This window comes from Camelus bactrianus, chromosome 25 (assembly GCF_048773025.1).
Source record: "Camelus bactrianus isolate YW-2024 breed Bactrian camel chromosome 25, ASM4877302v1, whole genome shotgun sequence".
Lineage (NCBI taxonomy): Eukaryota > Metazoa > Chordata > Mammalia > Artiodactyla > Camelidae > Camelus > Camelus bactrianus.
The window spans coordinates 10,100,438-10,128,349 of NC_133563.1; the positions used below are offsets into that span (position 1 = coordinate 10,100,438).

The window sequence follows — 27,912 nt, forward strand, 5'->3', positions numbered from 1 at the left end:
TTTTCTCTTTCTGTTATTCAGAATGGATAAATCTTTAAACTGAATGATACTTTCCTGTGTTATCCTCATTCTGCTATTGACCTATCCAGTGAATTTTGTTCTTTAAGACATTGTAGTTTTAATTCTAAAAATTTCCCTTGATTCTCTTTTAAAGTTTCTGTTTCTCTGTTGTGAACCTCTGCTTTTCCACTCATCAGTGTTTACCTTTATTTCACAGAACATGAGATAAAATCTTTGATAATTCCAATAAGTGGGTCATTTCGAGTTTGGCATATACTGATTCTTTTCCCAAAACAACTGGTGAGTCTCTGATGGTACTTTCTATGTTGAATAATTTTGGAGTGTATCCTGGACATATTGAGTATTAAACTGAAACTCCTGGGTCTTGTTAAAATTATATGGAAAATGTTGATGTTTTTTGGCTTTGGTCTGAACCTGGTTAGGCTCAGACTGGAAGTGTCACCTTTTGTGTGCAGTGGTTCTACTAAAATTAAGTTTTCAAAGCCTTTTAATTATATTGTTTGGGTCTGTCCTGCATATGTACCATTTGGGATAGCCTGGGACTTGGACATTGGTTTATACTATATTTTGTTTCTTAAAGCCTTTGCTATCTTCCAGGTAAGATGGAGTAACAGGGGTCAGCTCTACTCTCCTGCCTGAAACAATGCCATACCAGTTGTTTTTCAAGTTTTGACTTCCCTCTACTCTGTGTGCTGCTGTTTACTTTTCAGAACATTCAAGCAGTTCCTTTTGGGATTTTGTCCAGAGTTTTAAGTTGTAATTAGTGAGATAAGATTATATGCTGGCTTGCACTGAAGTTCTCAGAACTGTTACAGAGCCTCATCTGATGAATGAAATACATCATGCACTTAAAAAAGCCTTCCTCACTGCTATACCGTATGTCACATTTTCTCTCGATCTTTGGTACTCATTACTTCCTAGAGGAACAAGCCCAAGAATCCATAGTGCCTCTCTCCTTCTCTGCTATTAATTTAAGACATCTCTACATTAAAGCTTAATTCAGGCTGTGCTCAATTGGAGGCAGCCAGTGAGTGGGGTTACACTGAGCCTTAACCAAAACAATCCTGTTACTTGATTCTGTATATGAGACCTTTATAGTTATTTTTACTTTTTCTTCTACTGTAATCAAGCAAGACATAGTTTAAAGAACATACGGCTTTCCTCACTTTTGTGCAATTTAAATTCCAAGTGCTTATTATTAGTACATGTACAAAACATCCCTTACCTGTACCTTTTCTGAGGAGTCTAATAATCCAAGATCCAGGATACTATCAGCTCCATTTTCCCTAAAAGCAAACAAAATCTTTTGCATTCCACATAATCGAAATTTCTATCATTTAGTGTGGAGAAAACCATATGAATTTAAGCTTATAAGAATTTATAAATGCATTTAAGTTGTGAAGTAAATAAATACCTAGGATACTTACTAGTCTTAATGCAGTTCTAGGAGCAGAAATGTTAATAATATACAGAGAAAAAATGCTACATGTATGAACCAAGATAATGAACTAAATAAAGGCTACCTGACTTAAAATAAATGCAGTCTTCACAGGGGTAGTGAAACTTAAGCTCAGGGGCAGCCTTATAAAAGAACACAAAAATGTCCAGAAAGCAACTACAACAGGAATCAAATTCTCCAGTGTATTTAATTATTCTAGAATACTAATAAATCCACTGTCCATTCTATGAAGCTAGGTGACAGTAGTCAATATTATATATTATTGCATTCAATAGAAAATACTACCAAATTAGCAACACTTACAAATTAGCAACACTTACATATATTTATAAAAATCTTTTTATCAAAAATGCACATTAACTCACAACTTTTTCTGTAATGGGCTAAGCTGTATCAGTGTGCTGCCAGAAACAGGGAAGAAGAATAAAGATACGGTACATAAAAGAGGAGAAAAATGGTAACATCAGCAAAGAAAATAAACTTCTAGCAACAGTCTCTGGCTTAGACCATTCAAAGGCTCTGTAAAAGGTAAATGGGTGGAACACATAAGTGGCTGTTTGGTTTCAAGGCTACCCTCTTATCCATCTCTAGGACTGTATCTAATCTTATCTCAGTCAAATCATGACTAGTAGGGAAAAAAACAGACATTTTCATCTCAAATAACATTTCAGAGCCTCAAAATGGATATCAGAGTAGCCCCAGGATAGAAGGGCACAGAATAAGTATGGCATATCTTACTGTCACTTCTACCTGTCACCTGAGGAAAAGAAAGATAATTAACTGTTAGATTTTTTTTAAAGTTTTATATTAAAACAAATATATTACACAATATAAAGCAAAAATTTGCATGACTTTTAAGATATATCAGGAGGCCTAAAAGAAATTTCATGTTTTTGGAAGAACTTGGGGATTACACCCAATTCCTTGAAGATCTGGCCTCTGACATTAGGGGTATTCAGGTGGAGAATAGATGTACTTCTTGTAAGTAATTTCTAAATAAGGTTCATAAAAGATCTTTAGAACCTAAAGTGGCTGCTAAAATTCTGTCCTTCAAATACATGTGAAACTTGGCTATCTCACTCATGGATTTTAAGCCATTTCTTAAAAAACCACTTAAAGTCTTTTACTTTTTAGTATACACACTGAGATATGGTGACACCCACATCCTACAAAATGAAGTAGCTGATGTTTTAAACTAAAATGTCTTCCCAACTGTACACATTACCGTCCATGTGCAATAATGAGTTCCATGGCTTCGTCCACTCTTGCTCTCAGAGAATCTTCACTTGCTAGAAGCAGCAGCAGCTGAGCTGGGGATAATTCCAACAGCATGCCAGTGATTTTACTTGCAAATGCCTGTAAATGATGAACAAATGTTACTTGACTCTACTCTCTGAAACCTCTTGTCTAAATTAGTAGTCTTTTATTTAAAAAAAAAAAAAAAAGAACCTTGAGTAACAAATAGGAAAACTCCTGACCCAATAAAATACTTTATTAAACTGTAAGCTTGAGAACTCTGGTAGGGAACAGTCTGTGCACTAGCAGGCTTATTAACAAGGAGAAAGAAAAAGATGCCTATATTTAAGGCGAAGGATTTACTGAAAGAAATAGAATAGGTTTTCTCTGTTGTATTATTCTTTTGCTATAACATGAACATATAGCTATGTATAAAGACAAACAAAAACATAACTAGGTTATATGTTCACATTAAAGAAACCTCTCACAGAACATTCAAAATAAAATCTTCCTGTGATACCTATCAACAGTACACTATTTACAGTGAGTTCTAGCTACCACCTGGTAACAGATACAAAGTTGGCTTTAAAAAGTAACAATCTGTACAAATAGGGTACAAATAAATACACAGCACAGGTGAATTCTCTAGCACACAAGGAACTTTATTATAGGGAGGATGCCAACCTGGCATAGGTAGTAAAGACAAACCTCGAACTATATATAATTACTCTCTGATAAATGTTGCTTCTTTCCTTCCTAAGCTTTTTTTATTACTGTAGTCCTAAACCACATGGCCTTCCAGTAGTGGACAACTTTTTAAAATATCAGCCTTAATTAAAAAACAAAAAGGGCACAGCCAGTTAAGAGGTGGCTAAATGCCCCGTACGTACTGGCTGCATGGCTTGTACACGGGGGTAAAGTCTCTCTCCGAGTGCCTGACGATGTGCCGGCAAAGGATCAGGATCATCACTAGGATTCCCTTCAGAGGCTGGTCTGAAGGGCCTCGTGTCGATGGAAAGCTGTCTTCTAAAATCTCTGAAACATGAATAAAGCTATTATGACTTCATTTCTCTTGTCTGCAGAATGAAAATACAACACAACTAGTAGCTGTGTTCCAACAACAAAGTTGGAAAACCAGCACTTAATGGTAGCTTCGGTTATGGTTACCAGGGTGGTACAATGCCTTAAAAATGGTGGTTGGGAAATAAAGATTATCTAGATTTTGTCACTTGAAAAATATCTAAATCTGAAATGTATATTTGCAGATCTGATTCTAATAGGACCTTAAAATACCAGAAATCAAGAGCCCACCCATAATTCCTGGAAATTTTAGTCAAAAGTAAAATGCCACCCATTCTAACAGGTGAAAAATTAAAAGGTTTAAATAACATAATTGCCACAATTAAAATTTTAAAACAAATCTGGGAAAGCATGATATGAAGTTAATAAAATTTTCAAAAAATTAGGAACTTGAGTGGGATAAATAAAAAGCCAACATAATTTCAACTGCCCCTGGGTTTTTAAAGCAGAACATTTTACTAACAGTTGGCTAGGATATTTTAGTTACTATACATATTAAATATATATTATTAAAACTTTCATCTTCTAAAAATCCACAGTTGAGATTCTTTTTTACAGGCCTATCTCCAATTCATCCAAAAAGGTGGTATTCGATAAAAGATACAAAATGGTCTCACCTGTCCCGGTCTCTCCGAGACCCTGCTCGCAAGCCGCTGCTCCTCCTCATCTCCCTTTCTCTCTCCCTTTCTCGATCCCTCTCTCCTCTGTTCCTTAATCTCTGCATTAAACCTGGAAAAAATTATGAAACACACTTTGTTTAGATGAACGTAAACACAACTGTTTTAAAGTCAATATGAAGACATAAGAAAAACGTAAGAACATGACAGCTGAAGATCATCTTCCTTAGTATCCGTGTTAGTGCCTTTCTGTCACTCTCCCCATCGTTTTGAGGGTTGGGAGTGACTGTAGAGCGTACCTGAATAGAATATTCACTCAGTATTTATTTAATGAATTTACCCCCTTGTCATGTCAAAGCTGTGAAATAATGTGTTGCAACTGAGGCTTAGTTTCACCATAAAAAATGCTGAAATTTCTTACTTGTTTAGGGTCATATTTAAATATACTCTCTATTCCTAGTTTTTGGCATTAAGCATTATAGGCCACCCAGCTGTTATTACATTTAAAACCTTAAACATAAACCAAGGTATGGTTTCCTAAAGAGTATGCAGAAAAGTTATTTTGACATGTCATACTTCTCAGGTTTCCTCATTCACATCTGCCGATTTCTTTTTATCACAGGACTATAGAAAGTCAAATGGTGAAACTAGGTACTCGCCCTATTTTTTCAGCTTCAATTCTTTTGAGCTCATTCATCTTTTATGATGGCAGTTTACAGAACCCCAGGAAGATACACCTACAGCCTAGGTAAAACACAGGGTTTTGTTAGTAACTCCTATCTCAATTACCATATCCATCCGCCTGCAAAACTGACAGTCTTCTGCCCCTACCTGACATGAATCCCGAGTTTCATCTACTTAAGGCTATTGTTGTTTTCACAGATTTTTAAAATATGCTAATTATTATCTTAAAAATTAGGTAATAATACTAATCCCAAAGTGCTAATCCTCAAGGAAATAAAGCTTGCACCAGGATGTTAGCATAGAAAATCTTACTATCAAAAAAGCCTTGCTAAATTAAACAGTGAGGTTAGCAACAGCCAATTTACATATGGTTGCAAGCTCCATCTCACTGGGTAGCAACTCTGGAAATCTTACTTTGAAAAGCACTGCTCTAGATAACAGCATTTTTAGTATCTTACTAATTAAATACAGGGATTGGGGAAATACTGTAGTTTACTCTTTGAATTTTTATACTACCATAGATCTTAAACCCCTCACTCCCAAAACATGTAATAATTGAGACGATAAACTCAGTATTACAATCACAACCATTTATGAAAATAAATGTGGCAGTAAAAGAGCAAACTGCTGAACTGTCAATTAGAATAGTTTAAGCAAGATTAAATCATTAATCTAGAATAAAATTGCATAAAAATGTAAATATACTTTAAAGTCCTCCCACTATAAACACACATAACCATGATTATCATTGTTTTGATCAAGGAAAGAATCTGTACGTGCCTGTTATCTGCAGAGTACTTACTTGTGTGAGTGCCTTTGTTGGCATTTTGGATACAATCCAGATTAGGCAGTTTTTCATTTGACAAAAAAGCTTGTGCAATGGCTGTATAAAAACTTCGTGCCACACCACTGCCCTCTCCTGGTTCATCCTTAAATGTAACTTTTACTCTATGTACAGCCATAGGTGTAGTAGCACATCTTCGACCAAAGTGATTGTTAAGTTGCCTCATGGTCTGCTGAATAAGAAGATCTCGATCTCGATCAACCTATTAAAACACACCAACAAGAAGTATATTCAGTGTTGGAAACCACCTTGAAATTTTTCTATGTAAAATCTGAATGTCTAAGTTTAGGTTTTCCTTGACAGCTGAAATAGCTACACAGTGCCCTGGGTTCTCAAAACCGTCTATATTCCACATAAACAGCATTCTAAGTCATACAAGAATGTCCTACATTAAGTCAGGATAATGGAATTTAACTAAATTCTAACACTTTCTTAAGAGCTCTACTCAAAAACAGCAATTCATCCAATTTTAGAATATAGGATAAATTACAAGTAGATCAAGGAGTAAATTTAAAAACCAACAAAAAAAGCAAATCCTAGAAGAAATCACAGGATATTCCTTTGGTGACCATAGCAAAGTAAATACCACAGCAAAGTAAAACAAAAATGACAAAGTGGAAAAAATATTTGTACCTTTTGTTACCAACAAAGCTTTATGAATGGTGTATATATCACCTAGTGTTTCTTAAAAAAAAAAAAAGAAAAAAACAATGTAATAGGAAAAATGGTCAAGATATATCAGCAGTTCCAAGAAAAATATCCATAATATATGAATTATATGAAACAATGTTTAACTTTGCTCATAATAAGAGAAATGCAAGTGAAAACTGTACTGAGATGCCATTTCTTGCCTGTCAGATGTGGGAAAAAAACCTCAAAATCTGACAATGCTGGCAAGACTTTGGAGAAGCAAGAATTCTCATGTTGATGTTGCAAGTGCAAAAACATACAACCATTATGTAGAGGTATTTGCAATATTCGGCAAAATTATATGCACATAGCCTCAGACCTTGTGTCTGGGTTCCATGTCTAAGAATCTGTCTCAAAGACATGCTAGCCAAACAGAGAAACACAAGAAGCTATTCATCACACCACTATTTTTAACAGCAAAAGAGTGGAAACACATCCAAATGTCTACCAATAGGAAACTGGTCAAAAAAATTGATACAACCATAAAATGTAGTACTAAAATTAGGCAGCTGGAAAAAAGGCGGCAGAATACCTCTATATATAACCATGGCTTTCTCTCTGGGAGATACTGGTAACTGGGAAAAACAAGATGTAGTAAAATGTGTAATAGCACGCTAAGTGTCAGGGAGAGAGGTAATGAATGAACACACATGATTGTATTTTTTTGAAAGAGGGGAGGAAAATAAGCTAAAAATAGAAAACTTGAAAGGAGGCAGGGGGTACACACAGTAAAAGAGACAGGAATGGAAACTAGATTTCTCTGAATACAACTTTCTTCTATACAGAGTTGACCTTGCAACACTGTGGATATTTTACATTAATTATGAAACAAAATTTTAAAGGGGGTGAGCAATCCCTGAAAAAACAAAAGCAAAATGAAACAAAAGGCCCTAATTATGTGGAGATGAGAAAGCAAAATCTCACTTAGAGGAATTATTTCAAGTAACTTTAAAACAATGTAATCTGACTCTACATCTCCAACTGGATATGCTCTAATAACAAAAAACTGCAAATGAATCTAAGCTATCTTCAGTCATTTTGTTGACAGTAGTGTTGATGCTGGGACTCTAAGGCTGCTGTGTGCATGCTGTGGGACAGAAGCAAATGAGTGATCTTATCAGTGTTGCTGGGAAGCTGGATATTATTCAGTTCAGAAGAAAGACAATAAAGACTAAAAGGTGAAAATAAAACAATTTTGTGGTCCTAAATCATTTTGAGTCAGGAGTATCAGTATGAACTCATGACAGAATTTTCTTTTTTTAAAGGGGCATTTCCTAGTTCTTTCCACTAAAAGGCCTAGAGACAATGACCAACCCAATAGGCAGTGAGCAACCTAGAACCCAGATTATAATCTCAAAATTCAGTTTTCTGCTAAAGGAAACCAGGGCTTCTTGAAGAAATGGCTGATTTAAGGTCTGTGACAGAAAATACACAAAATGAGACGTACCAAAAAGTAAGGAAGTTATCAAAGATTATTGGAGTCATATCAAAAGGACTCATAAGCCAAAGACCCAGGACTCCCACTAGCCAAAGACAATTTGAGTATCAGTGGAATGAAGCGTATCAAAAGTTTAAATCCGTGTGTTCATGATACTTAAACAAACCCATTGCTCATCATTATAGGATGTTAGGAAGCCAACTGCCAGAGATAGCCACTACTCTAAATTTGGTGATTACCGTTTATTTCCTTTAAAATTTTAATTACACAGTATGTACCCCTAAATAAAATAGTTATTTTTTGGTTTTTAAACTTTATATAAATGGCATACTATATGTATAGTATAAGAAAATCTAAATACCTTTACCTCTAGTGATAAATCTCTTGACTGCTGATTTCTCAGTTTTTCCATTTCTCTACGGAATTTTGATTCTTTTACCTCAAAACCACCCAATTCAGTTAGGATCTTTAAAAAAAAATGCATGACAGAATTATTCTCTGAAATATGTTCTTATCAGGCAGAACAGAATGTAAAGTTCTCAAAATACATACTGATCCAGGTTCTGCTCCAACATCCTCCATGAAAACCCTGCCGAACAGTTCCAAAGAAAGGCGCCAGCGTCCTAGCAGCATGTCATGGGAAATGACCATTCCCATGAAGCTACACTGTGGCCTGTAAGAAGTTTAAGGGGAGAAAGGGAAGCAATTTAGCCAATGCTAATAATTTCCTGGGTTTTGGTCAATAACAGTAACTTACCTGGTCTTTTAATATTCTGTTCTCTTAAGTACTTCAGAACCACACCTCTCTAATGCAGAACTTTTCTACAGAGACTCATTCCTTGCAGAACTTCCCATTTTTACTCCATTATTCCTTCTGTCCTTTACATAAGGATTCATCCCCAGGATGCTGCCTCTGTTGTCATGTTTCATTTTACCTCCTCAAAACTTTCACACTGGACCAGAATTCCATTGTGTTAAATATATCAACTTCAATTATACTCAACTCAAACTCAACCTGGTGAAGCTGAGTATGGCCTCTTCACTACCATGACACTGCACCCTGAGTTCCTTCAGTAGTACCACTTGTTTTCGAAAGAAATTTAAATTTGTTCTTCCCCTAGTTCCTCCAGAGTGATGAAGTCCTTTGTGAGTTTCTCTTCCTATCCATGGCTTCCTTTCCATCACCAAAGGCAATATTCTACTTTATCCCCTCCTTTATTTTACCACTAGCCAGAAAGAATAAACAGCTTGTCCCTCTACCACTAATTCTTCTCTCCTTCAATCTATCTGTGTCTACACATTCTAATCATCTCAGCTCAGACCATGTTGTCTCTAGGAAGCTTGGGCCATCCCAGTCCACAACTATTCCTCGCTTTTTATGGTTGTTAGACAAGATACATTTAGTTTCTTAAACTAGCTTAACTCTTCTTAAGCAAAAAACAAACAAACAAAAAAACCAAAAACGACCAAAAACCATGGAGCATAAAGCAGATACTCAATAATTCATTAGGTGATTAGCCATACTGAACCACAGTATACACTAGCAAATTTTTATTGGGAAAGCAAAGAACCTACCTCTTGCAACAGAATGACTGAATGGGAACTTGACAAAGGAGCAGGCCCAAGCGAGTGTGAAAGTCATAAATCTAGAAAGCTCTTTTATTCCCATGTTTCCCCCTGCCCCCTTAGCTAAGCTGCTGGTAACAAATGTGTAACTGGCAGTTTGACATGGATATATACTTTAACTCAGTACTGAACGTTAAAAACAGTCAGAATTTCCTCGATAAAGTGAGGAGAAAATCAGAATGTCAATGACAAAATAGTCACAAAAAACCCCCCAAATCTAATCTAACAACAGCAAAAAAAATCCCCATCTAATTTAATATTTAAATATCTGATTATAAACTAGGAAAACACAAATAATAGCATTTCATTCTATTAGTCATATACAAATGAAATACAAAGTAAATTATAAATTTTCTAAATAAAAATTCTTACAAAAATTATAGCAGCCATAAAGGAATGGAAAGGAAAAACTGTCTTCACTTAGCAAGTACCTGAAAGATGTAAGAGGTGGTCCTTCACTTTCAGTCAGTCCTATTTCTGCTAGTAAACTGCTTTTCAACTGTGCAGCGAGATCATGAGCAGATGGCCCTGGTTTTGAACTCTCAGCTTCTTCTGGTACCACATTCTGTTCCTCCCCTTCCTTTTTCTGTCGATTTTGCATGTTCATTACATTTTTCAAATTGGCAGCATAAGACATTTTAGTTGGAAGAACCTATGAATTTTTACATTTAAAAGTCAGATATTAAAAAAATAAACTGAATAGACTTCCTTTTCAACTTAGTCCACAGAAATCACATGGAAGTTAAATAATTCCTTTCTGGCACTTCAATTACAAAGATGCAACCTATTTTTTGTCTGTCTGATTCCCCTAGAATCAATTCCAGTGCATTTACCACAGCAGCCTCAGAGAACTTTTAAAGGTATCTTTATAGTATCTGTGGTTACTTAAGTGACTTATGTACACAAGATTCTCTTTTATCATTTAGGTAATAAAGAAAATTCTATTGTAGTTGAATACAGTGTCTCCCATGTCTGTTCTTAAATGTAGTATTACTTCTTCATTGTAGAAACAGTACAGTATTCTTTTAGGCTCTCAAATCAGACTTTTACCTAAAACTAGATCTGTCACTTAACTAGCTGTCTAATAATAGACATTCTCACATGAAATTTATATAATCTCTCCAAGCCTTACCCATGAAATCAGGACAACAATGTTTTCTACCCAACATGGTTATAAAGAGTAATTGAGACTGCCCAGGAGACAGAATTTTATTCAACAAATGTTAGGTATCATTATTAATATTACTTTATTTATTCACATTCTAGACTAAAAAAGAAAAGTTATATATTTATAAATTTAAACTTTCTGCATTACAATAGTTAACTGAAACAAGCAAAGCATATCATGAAACTGCCATTTTATAGGTGAAGTAACCTGACATACAGCAAGTTAGTCTCAAAGCAGACTAATGACATCACAGACTAATTCCTTTAATTATGTCATAAGAATTCCTGCTACTTCCATTATTTGGGGAAATACAATATTCTGAATTAATGCATTTCCAAAATTCTGGATGCTGGTGTTAAGTGTTCAGTTTTTCACTATCTTACCTCAAGGCAGTTTCTGTCCACTGTAACCTCCATGAAGCATTTCCCACTACTGGCAGATGAAGAATAAAGACCCTGACTTGGACGGCCAAAAAGATCCTCCTTTCTAGCATTTGGCTGGAATTGTAACAGAAATATTACAGTTACATTCAACACTTTAAAAAAGTAAAGTCAACCAAAAAGAAACCTCAAGACTAGTTTATTTAAATCACCTGCAACAGATGTGGCTGATCAGCCAAAGGGATGGCTTCAGCCAGAGGCACTTCAAATGGATTTGGGGGTATACACCCAAGAAATGTCATTGAGTCTGAGCGTCGGAAAAATGGATGGTTTTGGCCAGTTTCTGCAGGAAGAGAGTCATCATCCTTATCATTCAAAGTAGCACCTAAACAAAAAGAGAGATGTTTTCTTAGAAAAAATAATTATTGGGGAAGGGTAAAAGAATCTTCATCTGCTCAATCCAAAATTCCTTTTATCTCTATAAAATTTTAATGCCACTCAAAATCAACAGTCCAAACTTTTGGTAATATTTTAAAATGACAACTTAAAATACTACTTTAAAGTGGTTAAAATGATAAAGTTTATTTATGTGTATTTTAACATAATAAAAACTTGCAAAAAAAAATTAGCAGTAACAAATACTATTCTATTTTGTTTTGGACAGATGTTATCCACATCCACCTCTTCTTCACTCTAGAGATTCAGACCAGAACACAGTCAGTTTCCTGAGCATATTTAGGACCTGGCTTACTAATGACTCCAAAAGGAGGAGATGGTAAGTAGCTGAAATTTGAGCACTTGTTTACTTATAAATTGTTTCCTTTATAAGAAGATAAACAGAGAAATGTCTAAGCAACTCATGCGTCCCAACAGGCAAACAGCACAGCAACACCAACCCCTTTAACAGAATAAAACTTTTGGCAGTGCTTTACAGCTTGCTGTGAAAATAGTGAGCTATGGCTGGGTTCACAAGAAAGGGTAGTTAAGTCAGTTGTCTTTCCCAGAGGTGAATAAAAGTACTAGCTGATAATAAGGAACAGGCAAGTGGACTATTTGACCCCACTATAAAAATATTTTAATTCTACTTGAAATAGTATCTGAAAACTACAAAAAAAGAGTGGAGAAGATCCCAAAATTTCTTGAGTTTGGAGTATTTCCTTTTTTTATTGCATTAACTGCTGAGTTTTGATAAAATTTGGAAGTTATAATTGGTATTTTCCATTTTCTTGAATAAATCTTACATCAATATTAACAAAGGTTCTGGCTTTATCTAAACATACGTAACACCTACACACTTAAGAGAAAAGGTAAACATTAACACTAAGAAATGCAAAGGAGGGATACAAAATAAAAATAGAAAAAAAAATCAACTACTGAAAAGTTCATAGTATTTCTATAATTCATCCTTATTTATGAAGTAACTAATGCAAGGATGTAAAAGGAAAAATGGACAGAAAGTGTAAGAAATGGGACATAGAGAAGAAAAGAGAAATCCCCACCCAGACAGAAAACAATGAAGTTAAAAAGCTTGAAGGGGAAATACTGAGGCAGCCATTTCTTGAAGTAGATTAGCAGATTTTCTGTACACTAACTTTGATTGGTGTCATCATCATTTTCATGTTCTGAATCTTCATTATCAATACCCAGTTCCAAGAGTTCTCGTGTCCTTTAAAAAGACAAGTGAGTCATTTTACATGAAGTACTCATGCTATATGAACAGGAGCAAAGGTGGTGGGAACTATAAGCAAAACGTACTTAAAAGGTCTGTTTAGGATCTAGCCAATTTGAAACACTGTGTCAAGTTTAGACTTTGGGAATGGTGGATTCATCAGCCAAATGTACTACAATTCCTAAACAGGCTCAAAAGAAGCAAAAGGCTAATCATACCAAGAAATAGTGAGTACGATAAACAATCAGGATAAACTATCTCAACCATAAAGATTAAATGGATTCTTAGGTTTCATGTATTAAGTTAGGAGTAGTTATGGAGAAAGGCTGGACAGACTCAAGCCCACCTTCCCACTATTTCTCTTTTGGAATGTTGTTCTCCTTCTCCAAAAATCAGAAAATGTACTGAGGTACTAATGGAGACCCTACTGAGCAAGTACTTCTTAAATCAATCTCATGGCAAGTACGGATACCTTTTGCGTTCCAGTTGAGGTGTATCCAAGGTTGTCTGCTGATTCATTGCTTTAATCCAATATATAAGGGCTTGAAAAACATATGCCACATGCTTCAGTGAGCAAACATCCAAAACTGGAAGAACATCGGAATGCTCATCATTATGAGACCTCATTAAAGACAGGGCATAATTTAGGAAGTCCCCTCGAGCAGACATCATTCCTTGTCGGGCACTAAGCAATGTGGCACGTCTGTAGGAGTGAAAAGATATGAAAATGTTTACAAAAAGAACACAAATGTGAAATTTACCAATTTTATAAATATGCAAAATTAGAAACTGAGACTATCCATAAATAAAAATTCATTAAGCCTGGGCTCTGCTTTAGAAATATAACCATTGTGTATGATTTACAGTACTGTACATTTATAAAGGGAAGAAATTCAAATGTCCTTTGGAATGGCAGAAGGTACTCCTTCCCTAAAGACAACGATTCTAAAACTTCAGTGTCCGTCCATCAAAATCACCTGGAGAGCTTGTTGAAACATGTAGTTGGACCCACCATTTGTATTTCTAACAAGCTCTTAGATGATCTTGATGCAGCTATTTTGGGAACTACACTTTGAGAACCACTGCCTAAAATGACGCCAAAAGCAAAAAAAAAAAAAAAAAAAAAAAAAAGATATAGCACTGGACTTTATCTAAATTAAAAAACGTATGTCCTTCAAAGACACCTTCAAGAAACTGAAAAGACAACCCACAGAATGGGACATAATTTCTGCAAATCATATCTGTTAAGGAACTTGTATCCAGAATACAGAAAAGAACTCATACAATTCAATAGTAAAAAGACAAGCCAATTAAAAATGGACAAAGCTTCTAAATAGATATTTCTTCAAAGAAACACAAATGGCCAATAAGCACACGAAAAAGATGCTCAACATTATTAGCCATTAGGGAAACATAAATCAAAACCACAATGAGATCCCACTTCACACCTGCTAGGATGCCTATAATCCAAAAGACAGATACTAACAAGTGTTGACAAGGATGTAGAGAAACTGGAACCCTTATACACTGCTACTGGGAATGTAAAAATGGTGCAGTCACTCTAGAAAATAGTCTGGCAGTTCCTCAAAAGGTTAAACAAAGAAAATTACCATATATTCTAGCAATTCCACAACTAGGTATATACCCAAGATAACTGAGAAGACGTATCTACACAAAAACCTGTACACAAATGTTCATAGCAGCATTATTCATAATAGTCAAAAGGTATAAACAACCCAAATGTCTGTCAACTTATGAATGGAAAAACAAAATGTGGCATATCCATACAATGGAAATAATGTATTGATACATGCTAAACAAGGGTAAACCTTAAAACTATTATGCCAGGTAAAAGAAACCAGGCATGAAAGACCACGAGTCCATCTATATGAAATGCCCACAGGAGGCAAATCCATAGAGACAGAGAGTAGATCAGTGTGGTGGCTTAGGGTTAGAAAGCAGGGGAAAATGGGAGGTGACTCCAAATGGGTATCGGGTTTCTTGTGGAAATGAATATAGTATTCCAATATGAATTGTGATGATGGTTGCACAGCTCTGAATATTCTCAAAACCACAGAACTGTATACTTTAAATGGGTGAACTATATGGTATATGAACTACATCTCAATAAAGCTATTATATTAGAGTAAGAGCAAGAGAAAAAGGGGAACCCTATCACCAATTAAGTTCTATTAAAAATCCATCTTCTTTGGGGTAGTGACTAGCCTAATGAAGACAAGGCTTATGCTTATTGGTGAAGCAGGCTTCGAAGGACGGGAAAGCTGCTGCCTCTCAAATCTTTACTCTAATTCAGATCTCTCTGCCAAGCATTCAATTTTGCATACTAGACACTTCCACTAAATTCTCTCCCAGTTCTCAACATGTTCAAAAGCAAGTATGTCTACTCCACTCCTCTAGATTTTTCTCTTAATTTTCTTACTAGTTATTCAGAATCAAAATCTAAATGTAAATTCTGCCTCCTCCTGCTCCATCCCCCAACAAGGTCCTAAAATCTGTTTGTATGATTTCAATGCTTCTCTCTCCTCATCACTGGCCTTCACTGACCTACTTTAGTAACTGTTATTTCTCTTCTGAACTCCAACTGTAGTCTTGTTAAATTTCCAAAGCAGCCTCCTGGACCCTTGTCTTTCCCCCATTTACGATCCACTCAAAGCAGTAAGGTGGTTTAGCCTGAGGCAACGCTAGAACCAAATCCTAGAACTTTGCCTTTTGGTATGGGACACTCACTATACAGCACTGCCACTAGTCTAGCGTTCAATGTTTGGGTTAATTTCTAGTTCTGAAAAAGGTCATCTTATAATTGAATAGAACAAAACAAATACATAAAGAAACACGTCAATTCTGATTCAATAGGCTGGGGGAGGTAGAAAAAGAAGTTTGATTTGAGAAACGAAAAGAGCAGCCTGGGTAATTACACAGACTTTCCTCTTCCCAAGCACAAAGTACATTCATATTCAATCATAGTCAAAATAAGTCTTTCAATGAATATATGCCTTCCGAGGATGAGACAAGGATGTAGACCAACTACTTCAAAAATGGAAAGTATTTAGTGTCAGATTCCTACAGTATGAATGAATTTTTAAAAAACAGCTTGGATTATAACTTATTTTGCTTCAACGACACAATTTAAAAGAAGTAATGATGAAAGGCACTTATTTCCTCCTTTATAACAGAATGAGGTCTTATGTAATAGAAATCAAAAAGCTCTAAATTTCTAGGATATAAGGGTTCTGTCTAAACAAATAAGCATATACAAAGAATTTCATACCGTCTGCCTTCAAGGGTTCGTAAACTAGCCTCTTCTCGTGCAGTCATCCTTTCCCTTCGAGCTGAATTCTGAGAAGCATGAAGAGGATGATTTGGATGTCCCGGATCACCAGCAGATGCTAATGCAGAACCATAACGTAATTGAGCTTCAGTAGAATCCATAATACTGACCATCCAGTTCCAAGTGGGAATAAGCTTTTCTTCTACATAGTTCTACGAAGACCAAACTAAAATAGTTAAAACTATCCAGATAAAGTCAAATTTGATAGAGTAGTATGATACAAACATTTAACTCCTAACATTATTTCCCATCATACTGGAATTCTCATGACAGACAGCCAAAAAATATATTTGAATGGGTAACTTTTCAATGGTTCATACCTGTAAGTTTACTGCATCTTGGTAAGTCAGTTTCACAGCTGCTGGAATCTGAGAGTATACTAGGTGATTATACTTAGGAATAAGGCCCATCAAGTCCGAGATTTGCCTGATGACAATGCTATAAGCCCTGGCTAAACTGCTTGCAGATGTTAAGTAGCTGCTGGCATTGCTAGCTTCCAAAGCAGCTGCTGCAGCGGCAGCACTCGTGCTGATGGTACCACTCCGGCGTAAGTTTGAAGGATCAATGTAAATCAACCCCGCTGAACTTGCTGTAAGGAAAAGAAGGACAACCACAATAAACTAATGTCAGTCGCTAACTGTGTTTCTGTAACACTGTATATATTTAAATAAGCTAAAAGATCAATTACATTAGCAAATATGGTAAATGAGCATTTTCTCAAACCACACTAATTTAGGGAGGGGAATGATAAAGGGGACAAAAATTACTATGTTCTCAACCAGAGGCAGTTTTGCCACTGTATCCCCAAAAGGGGACACTGGCAATGTCTGCAGACATTTTTGGTTGTCACAACTGGTGGGGGGTACTACTGGCATCTAGTGGGTAAAGGTCAAGGATACTGCTAAACATCCTACAGTGCAGGGTCACAAAGAATTATTCAGCCCAAGGTAGCAATGGTACAGAGACTGAGAAACACCGCTATAAGCATATGCAAATAATTTTTCTATTTGAACTCAGCAAAACAATGAAGAACTATTATGAAACCACTTAATTTGTTCTCTAGAAGAATATGCCTAATTTTTAAACCCATCTAAGCACACTCAGGATTACCAAGTTTTCAGACTTGCCTGCTGGCGTGGATGTACTGGAAGGGGCTGTGCTAGCTGCCCGCTGATGCTGGGTGTTGCGGACAGCCCACTGCATGGAACGGGGAGCTTGGGCAGCACCGTTGGCATGGGAGCTATTTGTGGTTCTCTCTAATGGCTCATCAAGCATAAAGGTCTCCTGTTCTATGTCATCACTCTGACTACTGCTGCTGTCAGAATCACTTGAGTCATTTGATTGCGAATCGTCTTCAGAAAAGAAGGCAGGAACACTGCTTGCACCTAAATTTTTCATTTTTAAAACCAAAATCATTGTGAGTTTGTTGATACTTAAAATTACCGTGTACCCCCCCTCATTCAGGCAAATACACATATAAAACAGAATGCTAGACTGTATTCAATAGTCCACAAAACCCATTATTAAAACAGTTTAACTAGAATACTTTCAAATGAACGTTAAAAATAATTCATTATTTAAAAACCAGATATGCAAAAACAAAAAACAAAAAACCCCCCAAAAACTCAAAAGTCATTGAAATCATTGTCTTCTTCACTAACACCTACAGAGGGATAAAGTTATAAAAGGGGTTAGCCACCTTTGTGCATATTCTACTGAGCAGTTTAACCAATTCTACATACATAGCCTTACTATAAGCAAGAAAGTTGCTAAGATAAGGTAACATACCTGCTTCTGAGCCAGCAGTTGCTGCAGTGACAACACTTCTACGCCCACTAGCATTATCTTGGTTGCTATGGTTACTTTCACTGTCACTTTCTGTTTCAGCAGCTGCTAGCAAGTCCAGCTCCATGTCACTCCCTAGCAAAAATATTTAAATAATAAGGAAAAAAAATACAAATTCACTGTGGATCAAGACAGGGTCTGATAAGCCAGAATATCATAAGGGTGGGAACTAAGGGGAGTTGGGGGGAGGGTTGAGGGGGTGCCAGAGAAGTGATAACTACTAGAGAAAGCATAACTGCCTGCTTAGCAGAAGAATGACTAGGTAAATCATTGTACTCAGTGGACACTGTGATTCAAAATCTGTCCTGCACAGCCTCAGGTAAAAAATGTTAGGTAGGAGGACTTCAGACAGTGGGCAAGCTCTGGGTTACATCCACTGCTCCATTTTCATGTTTTACATATTGGGATTCCAAGAGGGGAAGGAGGTCAAAAATGTGTATCCTTTGTATTTCAAAATATATACACATGTCAAAATATATAAACTTATAAATTGTCAACATGTGTAGCTTATTATGTCAATTACACGCCAATAAAGCTGATCCCCAAAAGTCTATCCTACAGCACTAATAAGAATGGTTATGGTCACTATGAAGCAAAAACCCAAAATGATTATTGTAAGTGAAAAAAACAGTCACAAAATTTACGCATACAATACCCCAAAGACATGATGGGATGGGGACAGTACGGGGGAGACGGAAAGTAAAAATACAAACTGTTAACATCTAGGTGGGATTATGAGTATATGGGTCATTTTCCTGTTCTCTAATTTTCAAATGTTATGTAGTTATGATCATTTTAGTTTCTAAAAGCCTTTTAAGAAAATAGAAAGTATAAACCAAAAGGTAAAGAGAGAAGAAAACAAAATATGTTGAACATTTCACTAAACATCAAATATGGCTTTTCTCTGAAATAATCTCTCTTAAAGGGACCATATTTACTCATACTGAATAATTTCTCAAATAACCTGCATACCGTCCTCATCATGCTCATCATGTTGTCCCTCTGCTTCAGCATTTTCTTCCCCATGTTCCTCCTGTTCGTCATGATGATCCTCTTCTCCAGCCACACCCTCCACCACCTCAACCTAAATCCAGATCTTATTTGTAGACAATCAAGATACATAATAAACCCACATCTCTACCAGTATTCCTCAACAGCAATTAGAATTTTCATTTACTAGTGATCAACTTGCTATAAAAAATTATGCAAACATACTCCAATGTTTAAAATTAGGTCCATACACAGAACCTTAAAACCTGAAGTGTAACAACTGTGTGGGGAGTCTAAGTTTTTTTTAAAGTTCTGCAATTATAAAGTTTACCTAATTAATATGCAGTATCCTCTCTATCTTCAAATACATTGCACAAAACTACTAAAACTTTTTTTTAACACTGAGAATATCTTTTTCATGAACCCTCAAGTGGAACAAGTTTGTTTCCAGTTTCTTATTATTGAGCAAATCAAGGATTATTAAAATATTTTAAGATGTATAACCATAAATGAAAACATGTAACCAAAGTCTTACACGCTGGACACATATACATGTAATAGTAGTAAGCCACTAGTAATAAAACTTCTAGTGACTACTTTCCCCTTCCTTCTTAAATACAAGCCTCTCATCTACCACAGTTATAACAATTAAAACCACCTCTTCCACATCTGCTGAAACAATGTCATCCTGTTCTTCATCTCTGCCCCGAACAGGCTGCGACTGGCTGATGCGCCTCTGCTGTGGGTTCCGGATGATGTAGGATGACTGGGACTGGCTGGAGCTGTTAAGGAATCAGATTATGAGCACACTGCTGCCGCCCCCCTGACAGACAGCACAGACTCTCATGCTTCTCAGTGTTACTCAATGTGATTCACTTGTTAGGATGTTATTTTAAATCCGACGTAAAATTTCTTGGAAACTGGTAATAATTAACCTATAGTATATCGGAAAATATGAACCTCAAAGAAATAATTTTACCATAGAGACTTAATTTATAAATCTTAGAATTGTTTTTACTTTTTAGTAAGTCATTTCAAATCTATGGTAATGCATATACTTTCATGAGTCCTTCCCACTGAAATATTTCTACATGAAAGATTTTTCCTTTTCTATTGCTTTTGATACGAGCAGCCTTCAATTTCCAAATGCTCTGATAGCAGCACTCATCCACTAACAGAAGTGCGCTTATTACAAGTGACCAACTCTTTAAGATACCTAATTAACATGACCTGCTTTGCATCAGCTTATTAACCATGACTTCCTGATGAGTATGGGGGAGAAGTTCAAAAGTAAGATTTTTAAAATAGAATCACCAACTTCTAAGTATATATCTGAAGGGAACTCTAATTCGAAAAGATACATGCACCCCAATGTTCATAGCAGCGCTATTTACAATAGCCAAGACATGGAAGCAACCTAAATGTCCATCAACAGATGACTGGATAAAGAAGTTGTGGTATATTCATACAACGGAATACTACTCAGCCATAAAAAAGAAGAACATAATGCCATTTGCAGCAACATGGATGGACCTAGAGATCGTCATTCTAAGTAAGCCAGAAAGAGAAAGAAAAATACCATATGGTATCACTCATATGTGGAATCTAAAAATAAAAGACAAATGAAATTTTATATAAAAGAGAAACAGACTTACAGACATAGAATACTGACTTGTGGTTGCCAGCAGGGACAGGGATGGAAAGGGATAAACTGGGAGTTCGAGATTTGCAGATACTGACTGGTATATATAAAATAAACAAGTTTATACTGTATAGCACAGGGAACTATATTCAATATCTTGTAGTAGCTTACAGTGAAAAAGAATATGAAAATGAATATATGTACAATCATGTATGACTGAAGCATTGTGCTGTACACCAGAAATTGACACAACATTGTAAACTGACTGTGCCTCAATAAAACAAAGTACATCTATGTGTTTGTGTGTGTGTGTGTATATATAAAATAGAATATATCATATATAGAATGGAATATCACACAGCCATAAAAAAGAATGAAATGCCATTTGCAGCAACATGGATGTACCTACAGATTATCATACTAAGTGAAGTAAGTCAGAAAAAGGCAAATATGATATCACTTATATGTGGAATCTAAAACAATGATACAAACTAACAAAAATAGAGTCAAAGACACAGAAAACACACTTACGGTTACCAAAGGGGAAAGCGGGAGAGGGATAAATTAGGAGTTTGGGATTAGCAGATACACACTACTATATATAAAATAGGTAAACAACAAGATCCTACTCTTTAGCACAGGGAACTATATTCAATATCTTGTAACAAACTATAATGGAAAAAAATCTGAAAAATATACATATAACTAAATCACTTTACTGTGTACCAGATACTAACACAACACTATAAACCAACTATACTTCAATAAAAAATTTTTTTCATTAAAAAAAAAAACACATCTAAAAGAGGTTAAAGGACCTTTAAGTGTTAACACAGTGTTTTCCTCACCTCAGCTGCTCTGAGAAATGAGAATCAAACCAGAGACATGTGAAAACTCATCTTAGACACTCTGCTTTCAATAAATAGACTAGTCTCACTATGCTATTTAATACTAGAAATTTAAGTAACTGGTAATTCACAGAGACAGTGAATTATAAGGCATGTGGAGAGGCCAAAAGAAAATCTGAAGAGATAACACATGCTAACTGGTCTTATTTTGGTACTCATTTTATAATGTATAAACATTATCAAGTCACTGTGTGGTACACCCAAAACTAATGTAATATTGTATGTTAATTATACCTCAATTTTTTAAAAAAGAAAATATAAAAAGATGATAAGGGTATTTCCAACCAGTAAGATTTCAACATTTTCAATATTAAAATGTAAAAGTCAACATTATGTCAAGCCACAATTAATGATTCTTTTTAAAAAACATTCTGGAACAAACATCCACAAGACCAGCAGTACTCTCAAAGTAGTTACTTTAAGAGGTCATGCACTTAGTAGGTATGATGCCACCAATACACAAAACAGACTGCAACTCCCCATTAAGAAATGGAGCTTCATGGCTCTTCACACCATGATTCCATTTTTTCCCCACTAGACTTCCTGGCACAATGAAGCCCCACAGTCCTGAAATCCAGTCCAACAGTTGTTAAAATACTTTTTTTTTAAGTTTTGGGGACTTCTGTTCCCAGCAATTTGCGAGACTGTGCAGAGAAATCCCTCTTAGTATAGAACACTGAAAAATACTAAATAAAATATTTAAACAAAAACAGAGCACAACTATCCTAGTGAGAAAAGAAAACAATCATACTGAACAAGCTTGAGGGCAGCAGTGCCACCATTTACTCTAGAGGCAGCCGCTGATGTCTCTTAGCCTAGAGCTCTAAGGAGCTGCACGTTTCACAGGAGAAAGTCTGGGGTCTAAGCAAAATAGGAAATTACTTCACAGAAATCCCTTGTTTTTCCCTCACATACATAAAGCCAAACATAAATCATGAAAGGGCGAAAGATTTCAAGAGACTTACCTATATCAGCTATGGCTAGATGGGGGACAAGAAAGAAGTCTCTTCAGAGAACTTCTAATTACAAGCCTGCACCCACGAGAGTTTAGGACTGCAGTTCGTGCTGTGCGGTAGGGTGGGCCTCAGGGCTGGTTAACCCAATGCATCAGCACTATCAGCGAGCACCAAGCAGCAATTTCTCTCTCTGTTCTGCCATCCCATATACAGGGGTATCGGAAAAAGGAAAATATCCATCTAGAATTCTCTCTAAATGTCTCTTACCTTAATAGCTGTGTGACTTTGAACAAGTTACCTAACTGCTCTGAGCCTCAATTTCCTCACTTTAAAATTAAGATGATAATAGGTATCTGACTTACTGGGAAGGTTAAAACAGGTTTTAGATTAAATACATCTGTGATGTTTAGGAAAGTTCACAGTTCATACTATAATTTCAGTAACAGCTGTTATTATATGAGACATGGTTCTCTTTTTCTTATAAACTGTTTCTTTACAGTAAAAACAGATTAATTAATAAGGACAGAAGGGTTTTAAAGAGGTGGAAGGAAGCAATATAAAAAGCAAAGCTATTAAACTCAAGACTTTACACTCAATGGAGCAATAATACACCATTTACCATCCAAGATATGGGAAACCCCACAGACTGGTTAAGTGAGTACTTTTTATTTAAGACATGTTTGGAACGCTAGTCAGAATACACCCTATGAGAAGGAGTGACTGTACTTTATTATAATGAAGGACTTCTAGATCAACAGTTGTAGAAAACATCAGCCCTATTATCTCTTAATTATCATGAGATCTTCTGGGAAGACATGAGAGCCTGGCCAAAGAACCAACCAAGACGAATGGAGTGAAGAAAAGCTTTAGAGTGCACAATACTTTAATAAATTTATTAAAGACTAAGAAGCAGGGCAAGGGGACACAAAATCTTGAAACTTAGCAGGCTCATAGGAAATATTTAGAGACGAGATGATCGTAAAATCTATTCAACAGATAAAAATTTTTTATGTTTTTGGACAAAACAAAATGAAGGGTACAAAGAATTCGCAAGTTAATACCACGTAAGTAATTGGGTGGTTTCTCACGGGATCAGGGGCATCGCATGGAGCCTGCACAGATTTTGCTGGCAGAAGCACCGCAAAATGGGGTCTATCTGGCAAGTCTGAAAACATATAGCTTGATTTATAATGGTTCTCAGCAAATCCTGGAAGTGTATCAGTGACAAAGCTTCCACAGGAAAGCTTTTATAGACAAACCTGGATTCAGATTCCAGGGTACCCTATGAGACCTTGACAATAAAGGAAAAGTTGGGACACACACTGGCGTATGGAGTAATAATGAGAGTAACAAGAGAGCAGATACTCAACATCAACCCAGATGAAACCCAGAGATAAACTTTTAGGAACTGGCCCAAATACTAAAGCAAGCCATCCTTACTAACACAGAGATGTTTTCCAGAAAAGAGAAATAAGGGTCTCTAGGTCCAAAGATCCTTATTAAAACATTACACCTGCACATTAAAACATTACAAATGCATTACACATTTTAGTTTCTAAACATTCTGACTCAACAAACTTATAGCCTAGTTAGGGAAACTATCAAACAAATGGAAAAGATAAATGAGCTTTAAGAATAGATAATCGTAAAACTAGAAACTTTTTATTGTTGAATTGTTTTAGCTCTGTCCTAAATAATATGGCTGGAGAATATTTTAAAATGCCAGCATTCCGCTTGCTATTTAGATTGTGCAATAACAAACCGTCCCCCAGCCCAAAGCTGTGGACACAGAGAAAGTCACAGGTCTTTGCATTCTTTAGCATGGCCTGACAGTAGGCTACATTCAAAGGTAAGAAAATACAGAAAGTAATGATGTCTACAGAAGACTAAAGTAAACTTTCTTCCCAGATTACTTTATTGGCATAATAAAAATGATGCCTTTCCAAACAGAAAATGAAACTCAAGACTATACATCTATTGCTTTGCGTGTGTAGACACTTGTAATTTTCGAAGCGCTTTCATACGTTCCAAATGAAGTAAAATCTTTATCCTCTGTAGGCAAATGATCATGTACACCACCTGAGTGCTTATGCAAAGGTTTTAGTAAACCAACTGTGGCATTTCCAGAGGAAGAATGAATCAGAAGCTGTTACCAGGTAGAAATTTACCTGCTAGACTGATCAGATGATGGTCGTGGTGGCAGTGGTTCCACTGAAAATAACTCCTCGCTGCCCTGCATGGCATCTATGCTGGTACTCGCCAGAGTAAAAGGTGCGGTCGGACGAGCGATCCCCATTCTGACAGGAACAATCAGTGACTCTGCTACATTGCACAATTCTTCTACCGCGTAAGGCAGCAGTGCTTGGAATACACGCTTGCATTTTCCAATTGGCTGTGGAATGAAGTTGCTAGAGCAAAAAAAGAAATACAAGACTCTTTTGAATCCTTTAATATACAGAATTTTATCATCACAAAAAAAGTGTGCAAAATGATATAAAAACCAAAATCAAAAAGTATGCCTTACTTTTTCTTTTTAGATGAAGCCATTTCCACACTAAGAATGACAAAAACTCTTGCCACTGATCGCAAAAACCTCATTGTCACAGCAATAGCTTCTTCTCTGCGTCCAGGTGTGTACTTGTTTTGCAGTTCTTTCACTAGTGTACCTAATAGAGTATCTAGAAGCTTCAAATACAGTAATCACTCTATTAATGTTGAGATAAGATGCTTAGAAACATTCATGAAGTACAAAGTTCTAACGTGTTTTCAGTATTAACATTTCATAATAAAAAATAAAATACCGAAATATTTACAATGCCAGTGATTAATTTATGCCACGTGCCCATCACTACACTTGGCCAACAGAGGGTCTTAAATGCTTGATTTTTTTGTTTGTAGCCTCATAGTCCTATGTGTATCAATTAATATTTAGAAGAACAATACTCAATTTATCAAATCAGAGGAAGAATATATTTCACTCACTATAAGGTACTTCCCAAAACAGCAAAGCAGACTCAAATATTTATATTAATAAATCCATAATCCCACCCCTCTCACTTAACCATTATTATTACTTTCTAGTCTCACGTCTACACATGGTCTATAAGATAGTTGTTAATTACAAAGAACACCCAATTTCCGTTGTTTTCCCTGTTGTTGTTTTTCAAATGTTACTTAAAATAACCTTTATTTTTAAATTGCTGCATTACATTTCAGTAAGTGGCTGGACTGTAATTTGATTCAACAGTCCTCTATTATTAGCTCCATAAAGTATTTCTATTTTTTAATTTTACATTCTTCTGTGACACAAGTTTGTTCTTTCCCACCTTGTAAATTATTTCTTTATGACAACTTTTAAGGGCAATGATAGTTCTATGGTTCTTGACACTGCCAAGGTGTTTGCCAAAAGAGCACCAAATGCAGCACCACCTCGTTAGTGTCTTTCTGCCATAACCTCATCAGCACTGGGTTCTGTGGTTTATATTATTTTCTAATTTCACAGCAAAAAAGGGTATTTTAAAAAATTTTGCACTGAGTTGCTAATAATTTTGAACACTGCTTCATACATTCTTATAGTGTTGTATTTTTAATACATTCTAGGACTTTTACTTGGAATGAAAGAAGTTTCCATTGATTGATTTATTGATTTAAACGAGAAATTTAAATCAACCCCAATATTCCACTCCCCTTAATGTACTATTTAATTAGAGCTTACCAGAACTTTGCGGAGTTTTGGGAAGCTATGTAAAAACACATCTTTTTCATGTGCATGTAAATAACCATCCGAAGGACTTACCAAAATATCTGCTGTACACTTGACTATAAGGCAATGAGTGAAACAGTCCAACCGAATTGTGCCGCTCTGCTGATTGAGGTATACTTGCTCTTCTGGCAAAAGATGGCCTATCCGGCTGCTGGCACTGAGACTTGAGGGGGAAAGAAGGACAGAATGCACTGTAATCACCTACACTAACAATGGGAAATATATTTATCTTACAAAATTTTAATGAACACATACGGGTCTTTATTCTCCTGTGACCCAAACATAATCATAGATTTCAAAGCATTCCAGTCCTGTAGAACACGCTCCAAGGCAAGCTGGGCAAATCTTGGGGGCTCTAAATCATGATCGGGCATATCCGAATCTATAAAGAAAAAGATACAGGGGGTAAGACGGAAATAAACATACTGCGTTTCCTGTGTGTCATAAATGCCAAATTAACCCACCTTCAGGATTAGCTGTTTTTCGGTTGCGGTCTTCCCTGATGCGAGGAGGCCTGTACTGGCAATGCTCTACAGTCTGCCTCGCAACCGTCTGCACTAAAAACAGTAAGAGGTGCTCTCCCCTGCAAAACAGCACGTTGGTGTGAGGGGGGAAGGGTGCTCAGATGTGCTGTGCTTTTGCGACTTATGTCCTAAAAATCCTACTACTTGCCTGCTGTTTGGCAAAGTGACCAAATTAGTAGCAGTGAGCAGGCGATAAAGTAGATCAAGACGAGCAGATTTCTGTCCAGCAATTAGAGTTTTACATTTACATTTCTCCCAACAATCACAATAGGCTGTAGGTGACGTCCGTTTGAGTCTAGAAAGAATTCATACACAAGGACAAAAACTGAAATTAAAAAATACAAGGTCTATACTGAAATTATAGAGGCATAACTCTTTAAAACTCGACAGAAGCCTTGTTGACTTGTAACTGCAAAGTGTTAACTGTCAATGCATACATAACAAGACAGATTACTTCCGTGGTATGAAGTCTATAAAGCAACACGTGAGAAGAGATATCTTGACTCTTGTCCACACCACCCTAGCATCCAGCAGTGAGTACACTTAGTAAGCAATGGATCCATAAGTAGGCTATCACTTTTAGATGTTTAAAATAAGGGAGACAAACATTAGCCAAAATTCTTTTAATAAAAGTCATAAATATCAGTGCTGTATCTATAGAAACTGCCCACTTGTCCTATATAATTATTTATTTTAAAGCACAAAAGATGATTTTTACAAATCAATTCTCAACCATCACATCTACACATCTGTAGCACAGCTACAGCTCACGTCCCCACTGAGACTCCAAGGCACTGCAAATGTGTGCTGGGTATCTTACCGCTTCTGAGGCCTAACAAACTGGCCATGGTAACTCTATTACTAGACGAAGGTTATTATGTTTAGCTTAAGAAGTAAACAAGGCACAGACCACACATTCACCATGATTCTCTTGATATCTGCAGTGATTTCCTGCTAACAAACCCTCTCCAGGGGTCCTGTGCCTTTGGCTGGAGAATACAGACAAAACATTCTGCAGATGTG

At 36.1% G+C, this 27,912-nt stretch overlaps 1 protein-coding gene and 1 long non-coding RNA gene across 9 annotated transcripts in view; one reads left to right on the forward strand and one right to left on the reverse strand.

The window, feature by feature from the left end:
- The window catches only part of LOC105069629 (uncharacterized), a 53,534-nt gene extending 32,502 nt beyond the window's left edge, over positions 1-21,032 (forward strand). For both annotated transcript variants that reach the window (XR_012502254.1, XR_012502255.1), the window contains exons 4-6: positions 218-300; positions 11,908-12,018; positions 19,811-21,032. This is a non-coding gene — a long non-coding RNA (uncharacterized LOC105069629). The remainder of the gene's footprint in view (positions 1-217; positions 301-11,907; positions 12,019-19,810) is intronic.
- UBR5 (ubiquitin protein ligase E3 component n-recognin 5) overlaps positions 1-27,912 on the reverse strand; it is a 125,081-nt gene that overhangs the window by 13,279 nt on the left and 83,890 nt on the right. For 4 of the 7 annotated variants that reach the window (XM_074353058.1, XM_010955786.3, XM_045517236.2 and 1 more), the window contains exons 29-52: positions 27,038-27,184; positions 26,830-26,948; positions 26,621-26,747; positions 26,399-26,528; positions 25,127-25,287; positions 24,771-25,010; positions 19,755-19,878; positions 19,079-19,190; positions 18,050-18,181; positions 17,389-17,646; positions 16,582-16,850; positions 16,202-16,413; positions 13,385-13,615; positions 12,836-12,909; positions 11,456-11,628; positions 11,247-11,360; positions 10,127-10,347; positions 8,622-8,742; positions 8,431-8,535; positions 5,900-6,143; positions 4,414-4,525; positions 3,607-3,751; positions 2,706-2,836; positions 1,247-1,307 (exon numbers count right to left, since the gene is read on the reverse strand). In XM_074353058.1, the coding sequence (XP_074209159.1) occupies positions 1,247-1,307; positions 2,706-2,836; positions 3,607-3,751; positions 4,414-4,525; positions 5,900-6,143; positions 8,431-8,535; positions 8,622-8,742; positions 10,127-10,347; positions 11,247-11,360; positions 11,456-11,628; positions 12,836-12,909; positions 13,385-13,615; positions 16,202-16,413; positions 16,582-16,850; positions 17,389-17,646; positions 18,050-18,181; positions 19,079-19,190; positions 19,755-19,878; positions 24,771-25,010; positions 25,127-25,287; positions 26,399-26,528; positions 26,621-26,747; positions 26,830-26,948; positions 27,038-27,184 (3,763 nt within the window). The remainder of the gene's footprint in view (positions 1-1,246; positions 1,308-2,705; positions 2,837-3,606; positions 3,752-4,413; positions 4,526-5,899; positions 6,144-8,430; positions 8,536-8,621; positions 8,743-10,126; positions 10,348-11,246; positions 11,361-11,455; positions 11,629-12,835; positions 12,910-13,384; positions 13,616-16,201; positions 16,414-16,581; positions 16,851-17,388; positions 17,647-18,049; positions 18,182-19,078; positions 19,191-19,754; positions 19,879-24,770; positions 25,011-25,126; positions 25,288-26,398; positions 26,529-26,620; positions 26,748-26,829; positions 26,949-27,037; positions 27,185-27,912) is intronic. The other 3 variants (XM_074353060.1, XM_074353059.1, XM_045517237.2) reach the window with 1 other exon arrangement.